This window comes from Chlorocebus sabaeus, chromosome 10, assembly GCF_047675955.1.
Source record: "Chlorocebus sabaeus isolate Y175 chromosome 10, mChlSab1.0.hap1, whole genome shotgun sequence".
Taxonomy (NCBI): Eukaryota; Metazoa; Chordata; class Mammalia; order Primates; family Cercopithecidae; genus Chlorocebus; species Chlorocebus sabaeus.
The window spans coordinates 89952977-89967355 of NC_132913.1; the positions used below are offsets into that span (position 1 = coordinate 89952977).

A 14379-nucleotide genomic window follows, 5' to 3' on the forward strand; every position below is an offset into this window, starting at 1 on the left:
TTGAGACAGTCTTGCTCTTTCGCCCAGGCTGGAGTGCAGTGGTACAGTCTCAGCTCACTGCAACCTCCATTTCCCGGGTTCAAGTGCTTCTCCTGCCTCAGCCTCCTGAGTAGCTAGGATTACAGGTGTGTGTCATGATACCTGGCTAATTTTTGTATTTTTAGTAGAGACAGGGTTTCGCCACTTTGGCCAGGCTGGTCTCGAATTCCTGACCTCAAGTGATCTTGCCCACTTTGGCCTCCCAAAGTGCTGGGATTACAGGCGTGAGGCACCACACCCAGCCTAGAATGATTTTCTACAGCAATTTTAGTTCCACTGCATGTGCTGATTTCAGCCTGCCCTCAAGCTAAAAGCCATAAAAATGGGTAACTTGCCCCATGCCACTTTTTTCTCAAAGCCTTAATGCCTCTCAAGATCTGCCTTTAGATCTTTTTTTTTTTTTTTTTAATTTTGTCCAGCATTTATAAATGTTCTCTGTGGTGGGCAGGCTGGGTCTGATAGGAGCTTCATCAGCCATACTAGAACAGAATTTATTAATTTCTTGATAATGGAATAAACTGTAAGCAACAGAGAGCTGTGGCATTTCGTTTAAATTTGTACTTTATTGGCTGGGCATGGTGGCTTATGCCTGTAATCCCAGCACTTTGGAAGGCCAAGGCAGGTGGATCACGAGGTCAGGAGATCGAGACCATCCTGGCTAACATGGCGAAACCCTGTCTCTACTAAAAATACAAAAAATTAGCCAGACGTGGTGGCAGGCACCTGTAGTCCCAGTTACTCAGGAGGCTGAGGCAGGAGAATGGCGTGAACCCGGGAGGCAGAGCTTGCAGTGAGCTGAGATCCGGCCACTGCACTCCAACCTGGGCGACAGAGCAAGACTCCGTCTCAAAGAAAAAAAAAAAGGAAAAAAAATTGTACTTTATTATTTAGTAAATTTGTTCAATTCTGATATTAATACCTTGCTTTCTTTAAAACACAGCTGATTGGCCGAGGTCGATATGGAGCAGTATATAAAGGCTCCTTGGATGAGCGTCCAGTTGCTGTAAAAGTGTTTTCATTTGCAAACCGCCAGAATTTTATCAACGAAAAGAACATTTACAGAGTGCCTTTGATGGAACATGACAACATTGCTCGCTTTATAGTTGGAGATGAGAGAGTCACTGCAGATGGGCGCATGGAATATTTGCTTGTGATGGAGTATTATCCCAATGTAAGTTCTTCATAAAAACTAAACTAAGGTCGCGTGCGGTGGATCACTTGAGGCCCAGAGTTCAGGACCACCCTCGCCAACATGGCAAAACTCCGTCTCTACTAAAAATACAAAAGTTAGTCAGGGGTGTGATGGTGCACATCGGTAAGTCCAGCTACTTGGGAGGCTGAGGCACAAGAATTGCTTGAACCCGGGAGGCGGAGGTTGCAGTGAGCCAAGATTGTACCACTGCACTCCAGCCTGGGCGACAGAGCAAGACGCCATCTCAAAAAATAAACTGACATTTATATTAGTTGTTAATCAGACTTCAGAGAGGACCACTGTATTACAGATAGAGCATTGCTGACTCACAAACTGGATTATTCATGTCTGCAGTGAAACAAGGATCTCACGCCAGAATGTGAATCAACTAATTATACCGTTTGTTTTGCTGTCTCGTCTTTCTTTCTGTTTTTCTCTTTCTTATTTAATTTTTTGACAAGTTTTTCCATGAAAGAAGCAGTACTTTAATTAACATTCATTCTGATGCAAACTTCTTTTCTCATCAGCAACTGGTAATAGTTTGTAGATAAGCACTTTGAGTAGCACCATTACATACATGAATATATTTACAAAAGCCTTTTATTTTCTACTTATTAATCATAACAATATAATCTATATTCGTACTGGTAAGTGATACACTTTTCTATCTTAATTTGATCAAATAGTTGTTTCAAAGGAAATAATCATTCATAATTTTTAATATTGGAGCCATAAAAATTGATAATGTTTAAATTCCCTTTACCTTCCCTTCCTCTCCTCTCTACACACACAAATGTCATCCTAACTCTTTCAAGATTCTGAAATGTAGTAGTTCATTAGATCTTCATGGAATCCTAACCTATTTGCAAATTCTTTATAAGGATGCTAACTTACCTCTTCATGTTAAAAATCTCCTTTTTTTTTTTTGCATTTTTTCCTCTATATAGGGATCTTTATGCAAGTATTTAAGTCTCCACACAAGTGACTGGGTAAGCTCTTGCCGTCTTGCTCATTCTGTTACTAGAGGACTGGCTTATCTTCACACAGAATTACCACGAGGAGGTAAGAGAGTCAATAGATGAAATTGACACTCATGTGGGTTCAGAATTCACAACAGGAAATTTTAATTATATCTTCAAAGTATAAAAGTATAATTTATCTTATCAGAGATTTATTATTAGCTAGTTGTTTGAAAGATTCGGCATGTAATGCATTTGAGATGTAACAGAAAGAGCTTTCCCACGCAGCTGCCAAGATGGCAGAGGGGCAGTCCTGGTGCTTGATAGCTGAGTCCAACTGCTGGGCTACCTGGAGGCTGTCATGACCCAGCAGAGAAAGTAGTGGTCATGTGCTGAGAGGACATCACCATTTCTGGCAGTTTCTACAGAAACAAGTTAAAGTACCTAGCCTTCCTCTGCAAGCAGACAAACACCAACCTTTCCCAAGGACCCTACCATTTATGGGTCCCCAGCCATATCTTTTGGCAGACCACCTGCAGTAGGCTGCCCCACAACACCAAGCAAGGCTAGGCTTCCCTGGATCACTTCAAGGTGTTTGATGGAATCCCACTGCCGTATGACAAGAAAAAGCAGATGGCGGTTTCTGCCACCCTCAGGGTCATATGTCCGAAGCCTCGAAGGAAGTTTGCCCTACCTGGGGCACTGGGCTTACAAGGTTGACTGGAAATACCAGACAATGACAGCCACCATGGAGGAGAAGAGAAAGGTCTCTTACCAGAAGATCTATTACCAGAAGAAAAGCAGCTCATGAGGCTATGGGAAAAGGCTGAAAAGAACATTGACAAATACATGAAGGTCCTCAAGGCCCACAGACTCCTAGTGTGAGTCCAGTAAAGACTGTTTATTCCTCATGCTTGTCCTGGCCTGCCCTTCTTCCATTGTTGCCATGGGGATGTAGGGGACCCAGGGGCAACAGTCCAGGTGCCATAGGCAGCCTGGGACTTACAAAGCTGGAGATAAGAAATGAATCTTAGTCACTGTCTTTCTATTAGGTTACTTTAAACAACTCTAAGAGTTGTGCAGACATAATTTGTCTATGATGTACTTGTTTGCAAGAGAGTTTCATCAAATCATTAGTAAAAACAACCAGCTACTTCAGTTGGAATGTTAGCAGCCCAGGCGCGATGATTCATGCCTGTAACCCTAACACTTTGGGAGACCAAGGCAGGTGGATCGCTTGAGCTCAGGAGTTTGAGACCAGCCCAGGTAACATGGTGAAACCCTGTCTTTACAAAAAATACAAACATTAGCTGGACATAGTGGCATGCACCTGTAGTCCCAGCTACTTGGGAGACTGAGCTGGGAGGATTGTTTGAGCCTGGAAAGTGAAGGTTCTGGTTAGCTGAAATCACACCACTGTATTCTAGCCTGGCTGACAGCTAGACTCTGTCTCAGAATAAACAAGAACAAAACAAAACAAAAAAATAGCAAATGTGAATAGGAACACTAATTAAAGAGGTGCCCTACCTTGTGAATGGGGAATCTGTTTATACTTCCTACCTCGTCATATACTGTACTCTGCAGCTGTTAGGATGTGAGAAAATGCTTCTGGGAACAGTATGAGCCTGGTGTTGTACAGGGTATTTATGGATGTATAGGCTAGGAATATATGCACCCAAGGGATTACAGGCATTGTATTCCATTCCCTATACTTTGTGATGAGAAACAAATAATTTTAAAGAAAAAAGGAAAAGAAATATAACAGGAAGAATAAGAGAAAGAACTTTGGCTGGCATGGTGACTCATGGCTGTAATCCCAACACTTGGAGTGTTCAAGCGATCTCAGGGATCACTTGAGCACAGGAGTTTGAGACCAGCATGGGCAACATAGTGGGACCCTTTCTCTACAAAATGTAGAAAAGTTAGCCAGATGTGGTGGCATGCGCACATAATCTGAGCTACTTAGGTGTCTGAGGTGGGAGGATTGCTTTGAGTCCAGGAGGTCTAGGTTGTAGTGAGCTGTGTTCATCCCACTGCACTCCAGCCTGAGTGACAGAGTGAGATCCTGTCTCAAAAAACAAAAAAAATGAAAGAAAAAGAACTTCAAGACTTATAGGGGCCATTAAGAATTTAATTCTTGGCCGGGCACGGTGGCTCATGCTTGTAATACGAAAACTTTGGGAGGCCGAGGTGGGCGGATCATGAGGTCAGGAGTTTGAGACCAACTTGACCAACATGGTGAAACCCCGTCTCTACTAAAAGTACAAAAATTAGCCAAGCGTGGTGGCGCGCTCCTGTATTCCCAGCTACTGAGGAGGCTGAGGCAGGAGAATCGTTTGAACCTGGGAGGCAAAGGTTGCAGTGAGCTGAGATCACATCACTGCACTCCAGCCTGGGTGACAGAGTGAGACTCCCTCTCAAAAAAAAAAAAAAAAATTAATTCTTGTCCATCAATAATTTCTGAGTTGGGTGCAGTGAGTCATATATATAATCCCAACACTTTGGGAGGCCTAGGCAGAAGGACTGCTTGAGCCCAAGAGTTCAAAACCAGCCTAGACAACATAGTCAGACCCCCATCTCTACAAAAAGAATTTTTAATCAGCTGGAGGTGGTGGCACACACCTGTGGTCCCAGCTTCTCAGGAGGCTGAGGTGGGAGGATCGCTGGAGCACAGGAATTCTAGATTGCAGTGAGCTATGATCATGCCACTGCACTTCAGCCTGGTGACAGAGTGAGACACTGTCTCAAAATAAAAGAAAAATGAATTCCTGTTCATACTCTGAACGTTCTTCCTCCAACATATACATGCGAGCATACTTAGAAAATGTTCTTTTCAAAAGAAACTATCCACGGAGTAAACCTACAAATGAGAGAAAAATTTGCAAACTGCACATCCAACAAAGGTCTAATATCCAGAATGTATAAGGAACTTAAACAATTAAACAAGCAAAAAACAGCCACATTGAAAAGTGGGCAAATGACATCAATAGACACTTGCCAGAAGACAACATATAAGCGGCCAACAAATATATGGAAAAGTGCTCCATATCACTAATCATCAGAGAAATGCAAATCAAAACCACAATGATAATACAATCTTACACCAGTTAGAATGGCTGTTAATGAAAAGTCAAAAAACAACGGATGCTGTTGAGACTGTGGAGAAAGGGGAACACTTATACGTTATTGGTGGGAGTATAAATTAGTTCAGCCACTGTGGAAAGTAGTTTGGAGATTTCTCAAATAACTTTAAACAGAACTACCATTTGACCCATCAATCCTATTACTGGGTATATATCCAAAAAGAAACAAATAATTCTACCAGAAAGACACAGGTCTTCTGTTTTTTACAGCACTATCCACAATAGCAAAGATATGGAATCAACCTAGTTGCCCATCAGCAGTGGACTGGATATACAAAATGTGTTACATGGCCAGGCGCGGTGGATCACGCCTGTAATCCCAGCACTTTCGGAGGCTGAGGTGGGCGGATCACCCGAGGTCAGGAGTTCAAGACCAGCCTGAGCCAACATGGAGAAACCCCATCTCTACTAAGAATACAAAATTAGCTGGGCGTGGTGGTGCATGCCTGTAATCTCAGCTACTCGGGATGCTGAGGCAGGAGAATTTCTTGAACCCGGGAGGCGGAGGTTGCGGTGAGCTGAGATTGTGCCATTGCACTCCAGCCTGGGCAACAAGAGCGAAATTCCATCTCAAAAAGAAAAAGAAAATGTGTTACACATATACCATTGAATACTACACAGCCATAAAAAAGAATGAAATCATGTCCTTTGCAGGAACATGGATGGAGCCGGAGTAGGTTATGCTAAGCAGGAACAGAAAACCAAATACCACATTTTCTCACTTTATAAGTGGGATGTAAACATCGGGTACTCATGGACATGAAGATGACAGCAGTAGAAACTAGGGACTACTAGAGTGGGGAGAGAGGGAGAAGGACAAGGGCTAAAAAACTAACTGTTGGGTACTATGATCATTACCTGAGTAACAGGATCATTTGTACCTCAAACCTCAGCATCCTACTATAAACCCAGATAACAAACTTGCACACGTACCCCTGAGTTTAAAATAAAAGAGACCAGGTACCATGGCTCACACCTGAAATCCCAACACTTTGGGAGGCTGAGACAGGCAGAGAGCCCAAGAGTTGAAGACCTATGTGGTGAAACCCTATCTCTACAAAAAGTATAAAAAATTTAGCCAGGCACAGTAGTGCACACTTCAGGAGGGTAAGGTGAGAAGACTGTTTGAGCCTGGGAGGCGGAAGTTACAGTGAGCCAATATCTTGCCACTGCACTCCAGCCTGGGCAACAGAGCAAGACTATGTCTGAAAAATAAATAAGGATAGGCACAGTGGCTCACGCCTGTAATCCCAACACTTTGGGAAGCCAGGGCGGGTGGATCACCTGAGGTCAGGAGTTGGAGAACAGTCTGGCCAACATGGTGAAACCCCATCTCTACTAAAAATACAAAAAAAAATTGGCCGGGCATGGTGGCAGGTGCCTGTAATCCCAGCTGCTCGGGAGGCTGAGGCAGGAGAATAAACAAGAGCGAAACTCCATCTCAAAAAAGAAAAATAAGTAAATAAATAAAAGAAAAAAATGTTCTTTTGATTCTAGGGCATTTTCAGACTTTTTAAAGCCCATTTATGGACCTTAGGTTAAGAACCTCTTAGCTAGGCTATATTTTCCTTGTATTTATTTTGTTTAAGTGAACTACAGTGCATCATTAATTGTTTTTAATTTTTAATTTTTGTGCATACATAGTAGTGTATATTATGAGGTACATGAGTTTTTTGTTGTTGTTGTTGTTTGTTTTTTTGAGACAAGTCCCGCTCTGTTCCCCAGGCTGGAGTGCAATGGCACAATCTCAGCTCACGGCAACCTCTGCCTCCCTGGTTCAAGCAATTTTCCTGCCTCATCCTCCCAAGTATTACAGGCATGTGCCCGGCTAATTTTTGTAATTTTAGTAGAGATGGGGTTTTACCATGTTGGCCAAGATGGTCTCGATGTCCTGACCTCAGGTGATCCGCCTACCTCCGCCTCCCAAAGTGCTGGGATTACCGACATGAGCCACCATGCCTGGCTGGCTTTCGTTTCAAAGTCACCTCATTGTCCATCATGCCAGTCAGCAGGGAAAAGTAAGGGAAGGTAAAAGGAATTGTCCCTTTCTGTCTCCAGAAGTACCACTCCTATGCTTGTTTGTTTCCCAGAACCTAGTCCACACTTAGTTCCAAAAGAGCCTGGGAATATAGTTGTTGTTGTTGTTGTTTCCTGCTTGCATTGCTGCCTCAAATAATATTGGGTTCTGTTACTAGGTAGGAAGAGAAGAATACGTTGTGGGGTTTAGACTTTGCTCGTGTTTCAGAGCTATGTAGTTATATTCCTTGTCATAACTGTGGTCTTCCTCACCTTTCATGCATATTTTTGCTAGTTGTTCAGAGCATCTTTTTTATTTGAGACAGAGTTTAGCTCTTGCTGCTCAGGCTGAAGTGCAACGGTACTATCTCAGCTCCCTGCAACCTTCGCCTCCCGGATTCAAGCAATTCTCCTGCCTCAGCCTCCCGAGTAGCTGGGATTACAGGCATGTGTCATCACGCCCGGCTAATTTTGTATTTTTAGTGGAGATGGGGTTTCTCCATGTTGGTCAAGCTGATCTTGAACTCCCGACCTCAGGTGATCTGCCCGCCTTAGCCTCCCAAAGTGCTGAGATTACAGGTGTGAGCCACCGCGCCCAGCCTGGAGCATCTCTTTAATACATTTGCTTTCTCAGTTTGTTTCAATATACACCTCACCTCATAGACACCCCTAAGTTAACTTTGCTATAATTCTGTCTTTGTGCTTTCTTCTACCCTCATCCCTTGCTGCGTTTTCTTGTCATATTATAGCCTTGACATTATTTTTTCAATCTCTCTGACATCTTTAGTGAAGAGAACTTTAATATATCAGTTTCTTAGATCTTTGTTCCATTGTATATTAGCGTGGATCATCTTTTCTAGCTGATACTTCATGTATAAATAATTTATCCTGAATAATTTATCAGTTCATTTATCTTGACATCTTGCTTCTCCTAAATACAGAATTGTCCAAAGTATTGCCTGTGTCAGCAACTTGATGCACTTACTGTAGTGCTTTAGCACATTAACCACTGGACTGTGTCCACTTAGCTCTTAAATATTATACTGCCTTTAAAACGTTGGCTTAGCACAGAACTTAAAATACCATCCTTTTCAAGGCTTGCATAATTTAGCAAGGTTTCAAGTCAAATGTAGGCTGAAAAGAATGATTGCCATCAGATATAAGTTTTATTTAAACAGAACAGTTACTCTGAAACATTAGCTAATATTACCACTAAATAAGGGTAATAGTCACCTTTTTAAAAACTGAGTACATAGATGCTGCTATTGCATGTAAATATAGTAGCTATTTGAATTTATGGGTTTTTGTTTGTTTGTTTGTTTTTTTGAGACAGAGTCTCACTCTGTTGTCCAGGCTGTAGTGTAATGGCATAATCTCAGCTCACTGCAACTTCCACCTCCTGGGTTCAAGCGATTCTCCTGCCTCAGCCTCCAAAGTAGCTGGGATTACAGATACCCACCATCATGCTGGGCTAATTTTTTGTATTTTTAGTAGAGACAAGGTTTCACCATGTTGGCCAAGGTGGTCTCAAACTCCTGACCCTAGGTGATCCATCTGCCTCAGCCTCCAAAAGAGCTGGGATTACAGGCGTGAGCCACTGCGCCCGCCCAGAATTTATGTTTTTTACCTGATTATTTAAAAGATATTCCCTGGCCAGGCACCGTTGCTCACGCTTGTAATCCCAGCACTTTGGGAGGCTGAGGTGGGTGGATCATGAGGTCAAGAAATCGAGACCATTCTGGCCAACATGGTCAAACCCCTCCTCTACTAAAAATACAAAAAAATTAACTGGGCATGGTGGCACGTTCCAGCTACTCGGGAGGCTGAGGCAGGAGAATCGTTTGAACCCGGAAGGCAGAGGTTGCAGTGAGCTGAGATTGCCGCCACCACACTCCAGCCTGGGCAATGGAGCAAGACTCCATCTCATAAATAAATAAATAAATAAATAAGGAGCGAGACTCTATCTCATAAATAAATAAATAAATAAATAAATAAATAAATAAATAAAATTCCCAAGTACAGATGTAATGGGATTACATCCCAATGAACTGATTATAAATTGGCTGGGCATGGTAGTTCATCTCTGTAATCCCAAGCACTTTAGGAGGCTGAGGCAGGAGAATCAAACTCCTGAGCTCAGAAGTTTGAGACCAGCCTTGGCAACATAGTGAGACCCCGTCTCTACAAAAATAAAAAAATTAGCTGGCTGTGATGGCATGCACCTGTAGTCCCAGCTATTTAGGAGGCTGAGGTAGGAGGATTGCCTGAGCCCAGGAGGCTTCAGTGAGCCAAGATCTTGCCACTGTACTCCAGCCTGAGCAACAGAGCGAGACCCTGTTTTAAAAAAATGAAAGAAAAAAAAAAAAAAATCATGAGTTAGAAATACTGTAAGTTGAAAATGCATTTAATACATTTAACCTACTGAACATCATAACTTAGCCTAAACTATCTTAAATATACTCAGAACACTTAATTAGCCTACAGTTGGCCAAATCATCCAGTACAAAGTCTACTTTATAATAGATTGAATATCTCATGTGGTTTATTGAATACTGTTCTGAAAGTGAAAAAAAGGAATGAAGTATGGTTTCTACTGATTGTTTACTGCTTTCACACCAATGTAAAGTTGAGAAATCATAAATCAAACCATCTGTAAGTGAAAGATCATCTGTATGCCTATACTATACTATTTTTACTTGAAGTGCTCTTTCACTGAATTCTGTCCTTCCCAGCATCTTCAGATATAACTTTGTTATTTAGGGTAGAAATTTGGTAGTAAGGAATTACACTGTTATTACTTATTCAGCTGTTTGTTGCTTCAGAATAAGGAAGAATTGAACCTATTTATTTATTTGTAATAAGATTTCCCTATGAATTTTTTCCATATTATAATAGCAACGCATGCTTATTACCAATGAAATAGCTGACCAGAAAATAGATACAGACAACTCAGACTTCACCAGAAAATTACTGTTAAGTAGTTTGTATATAGTTTTCATGTCTTTGGGAGGGCAGGTGGATAGCACTGGCAATATGTGTGTATAAATATCCATAGATTGACTATTTTTGTTCAGGTTTTAAAAATATATATATAACTAATATCTTGTTGTGCTTTCCTTTGAGATATTTGCCTACTGCAGTATTCTGCCCAGGGCAGAATTATTGTATGTTCCACCCTCCTTCCACACCCAAATAAAGAAAATTAAAATGAGTACAGAGGGGAGTTTGAAAGGGAAAATCTGTCTCAAAAGGGCAGTCTATAGTTCTACCCATTGATTTGGTATTATTATATAAATATATTCCAGTATTTCCATGAGTTTTCCTATATAAATATTAGTTCAAGATTGTATGACATATACTTATGTTGTGGCTTTATCCAGAGTAAGAAATACAGCTCTTGCAGGAACTGAGTAGGAGCCAAGTTAATACAAGCTTTGGAAGACTGGAGAATAGGAAGTGGGTAAGGGAGGAAATGAGAAAGAAATCAACTCTGAGGTGAAGAAACTTGGTAATTCCTATTTTTTCTTCAAATTGTACTGGTGCTTAATTTTTTTATATCAAGGATTATTATTATTTATAGTTGCATTATTGGTGAAATTGCATTTGAATGCCCATTAATGAGAGTAATACATCTCAATACTGAGTCTATTTGTGCCAAAATACAAATCCTCAGTAAATGTATTGACTTTGTTCTTATTGCTCTGTTTTTCTCTATACCTAGGCAGATATTTTAAATTTCAGAAATTGTGCTATAGAATTTTTTTTCAGTTCCAGAGCTATGGTTTTATTTAATATAAGTTTTATATAAGATTTCCTTACATAAAAGAAAAATATAATGTAATTATATTTGGTGAGAGGCTTAGGTTAGATTCATTCTTTCAGTCAGCAAGCATTTACTTTGGGTCTACTCTGTGCCAAACCTTTTAAAGTCAGGTAAAAGATGTTCTCTTTCCGCCTTCATGGAACCTGTAGTCCTATGATAAGGATAAAAAAGCAATAGAAGGAACATAACACTACTTTGCTTCTATAAAATCAGAAAAACAAGTTTTCGTATCTTGGTGAGAGATACCACTTCCTTCACTTGTTTCTCCAAACCATCGTAAAACTATTTCTGGTTAGATTTGGAAAGCTGAGATGGGCTTAGAGATATGGCTCAACCTCAGGGCAGAATTGGAATGTGCTGTCACAGATTTGATCTGTTAAGCCACAGGAGAGCAGTTTAAGATTTACATTAAAATTTTGGAGCTCCATTAGTTTTTCACTGATACTTATTTTAGACAAGCAGACTTCTTTTTTTTTTTTTTTTTTTGGTGTTTATACCAAATATTCCTTTCTATATTGCCTCCTTTTACAGTCCTATACCATAAATGAAGAAAAAAAAAAAAAACAAGTGCGTGTTAGAATCTGAAGCGGCATCATGTTTGTTAGTTTAAATGTTTAATTATACATGCAACAGGAGTTATATTATAAAATATATTAGAGAATAGTGATGAGTGTGAGTTGAAATTTTGATTTGTCTTTTTTTTGTTATTAGAAAATTAATGAACAGAAAAATAACACTACTTCTATATTTATGTGTGTTCATTTCATGTTCAGTAGTCCCTTTTACTCATTGATAAATATTTGAAATTACCAAACAGATCATTATAAACCTGCAATTTCCCATCGAGATTTAAACAGCAGAAATGTCCTAGTGAAAAATGATGGAACCTGTGTTATTAGTGACTTTGGATTGTCCATGAGGCTGACTGGAAATAGACTGGTGCGCCCAGGGGAGGAAGATAATGCAGCCATAAGCGAGGTGAGTGCATACAAAAGGTATCACACTGATGTGCTTTGAAATGATAATGAATTTAATTCAAACATCTACTGGCTGGGCGTGGTGGCTAATGCCTATAATCCCAGCACTTGGTAGGCCCAGGTGGGTGGATCACCTGAGGTCAGGAGTTCGAGACCAGCCTGGCCAACATGGTGAAACCCTGTCTCTACTAAAAATACAAAAATGAATTGGATGCAGTGGCACGCACCTGTAATCCCAGCTACTCAGGAGGCTGAGGCAAGAGAATCGCTTGATATACTAGGAGGTGGAGGTTGCAGTGAGCTGAGATTGTGCCACTGCACTCCATCCTGGGTGACAGAACGAGACTCAGGACAATTATCCTCATATACTGCCAGTTATAGAATACTAGGAATTACAAAATTAGGAAATATAAAAGACATCTCATAAAGGCCTTTGTAAATTTCATTAGTTTATTTTGGAACTCACTGCCATTCCAAGTCATTTTTACAAGCGTTAGGAACAAATTTGTAGGAACTGATTTTTGAGGCGAGGGTAAAGTTACCAAGTTTAAGATAACAGTCCACCTTCTGATAATCACCATTACAATGTGGAGCATATCCTTCCCAACTTTGTTCTCTGCATTCATATATACTTGTCTGTACACAACATATATATATTTTTGTGATTTTATTTATTTATTTATTTTAAGATGGAGTTTCACTTTTGTTGCCCAGGCTAGAGTGCAATGGTGCCATCTCAGCCCACCGCAACCTCTGCCTCCCAGGTTGAAGCAATTCTCCTGCCTCAGCCTCCTGAGTAGCTGGGATTACAGGCATGTACCACCATGCCCGGCTAATTTTTTTGTATTTTAGTGGCTACGGGGTTTCTCCATGTTAGTCAGGGTGGTCTTGAACTCCTGACCTCAGGTGATCCACCCTCCTCGGCCTCCCAAAGTGCTGCAATTATGGGTGTGAGCCACCACACCCAGCTGTATTTTTTTTTTTTTTTTTTTTTTTTTGGAGACGGAGCCTCTCTCTGTCTCTCAGGCTAGAGTGCAGTGGTGCGATCATGGCTCACTGCAAGCTCCACCTCCCGGGTTCACACCATTCTCCTGCCTCAGCCTCCCCAGTAGCTGGGACTACAGGCGCCCGCCACCACGCCCGGCTAATTTTTTATATTTTTTTAGTAGAGACGGGGTTTTACCATGTTAGCCAGGATGGTCTCTATCTCCTGACCTCGTGATCGGCCTGTCTTGGCCTCCCAAAGTGCTAAGATTACAGGCATGAGCCACCACACCCAGCCACCGAGCTGTATTTTTGTGAATTTTAAAAAATATTAAGTTAAAAAAATGTATAAGTTGTATACATATTGTTTTGCAATTTTTTCACTGTGTCTTACAGATTATTTATGTTGATATGCATAGGAAAGTCTAGCTCATTCTTTTTGATTGATTAATAGTATTCACTAAAATGGGTTTACTACAGTTTAATTATTCAGGAAGGGCATTTTATAGGTAAAAAATAAATTATAGAAAGGTTTAATGACATGGTTAGGGTCAAATAACATTGACATGACTAAGATGTACATACAACTTCTGGTCTAATGTCTGTGCTTCAGAATATGCTACATTCTCTCTCTAAAAAATATCACTCTAATTTATCAGGTTGGCACTATCAGATACATGGCACCAGAAGTGCTAGAAGGAGCTGTGAACTTGAGGGACTGTGAATCAGCTTTGAAACAAGTAGACATGTATGCTCTTGGACTAATCTATTGGGAGATATTTATGAGATGTACAGACCTCTTCCCAGGTAAAAACTACTGTGAAAAGTTGGTATGTTTTGAAGTGAAGCAGTTATATCTTCTTTCTCTACCTATAGTACATAACTCAACTTTTATGTAAGAATCTTTTTACTTTCATTTAAACCTTTAGTTCATTGCCATCTAGTGTTTAGAAACATTATTAGCAGAAGGATGCAAATTAGGAATTTCTTTTTTTAGCTTACTCTAGGTTTTCATCTGAGTGCAGTTTAATTAATTGCCAATAATAGCTTATCTGTGTTTTGTTTGGTCTCTGATTGCTTTAGCAGTCAGCATTTTCCTTGTGCACCATCTGAGTGTTTGAGACAAGCTACACTTAGGATGTTTACTGAGTTGACCCCATAAGGAATTAGAAGCAATGAACTATTTGTAAACACTTTTTCCTTTTCTTTTTTTTTCACGCTCCCCTTCTCCCTCCTTCCTTCTTTC

General features: G+C 40.6%; 1 protein-coding gene across 2 annotated transcripts in view; it reads left to right on the plus strand.

Annotated features, from left to right (window-relative positions):
* BMPR2 (bone morphogenetic protein receptor type 2) overlaps positions 1-14379 on the plus strand; it is a 200977-nt gene that overhangs the window by 158508 nt on the left and 28090 nt on the right. For both annotated transcript variants that reach the window (XM_007965888.3, XM_007965886.3), the window contains exons 6-9: positions 980-1210; positions 2179-2293; positions 11990-12150; positions 13793-13940. In XM_007965888.3, the coding sequence (XP_007964079.1) occupies positions 980-1210; positions 2179-2293; positions 11990-12150; positions 13793-13940 (655 nt within the window). The remainder of the gene's footprint in view (positions 1-979; positions 1211-2178; positions 2294-11989; positions 12151-13792; positions 13941-14379) is intronic.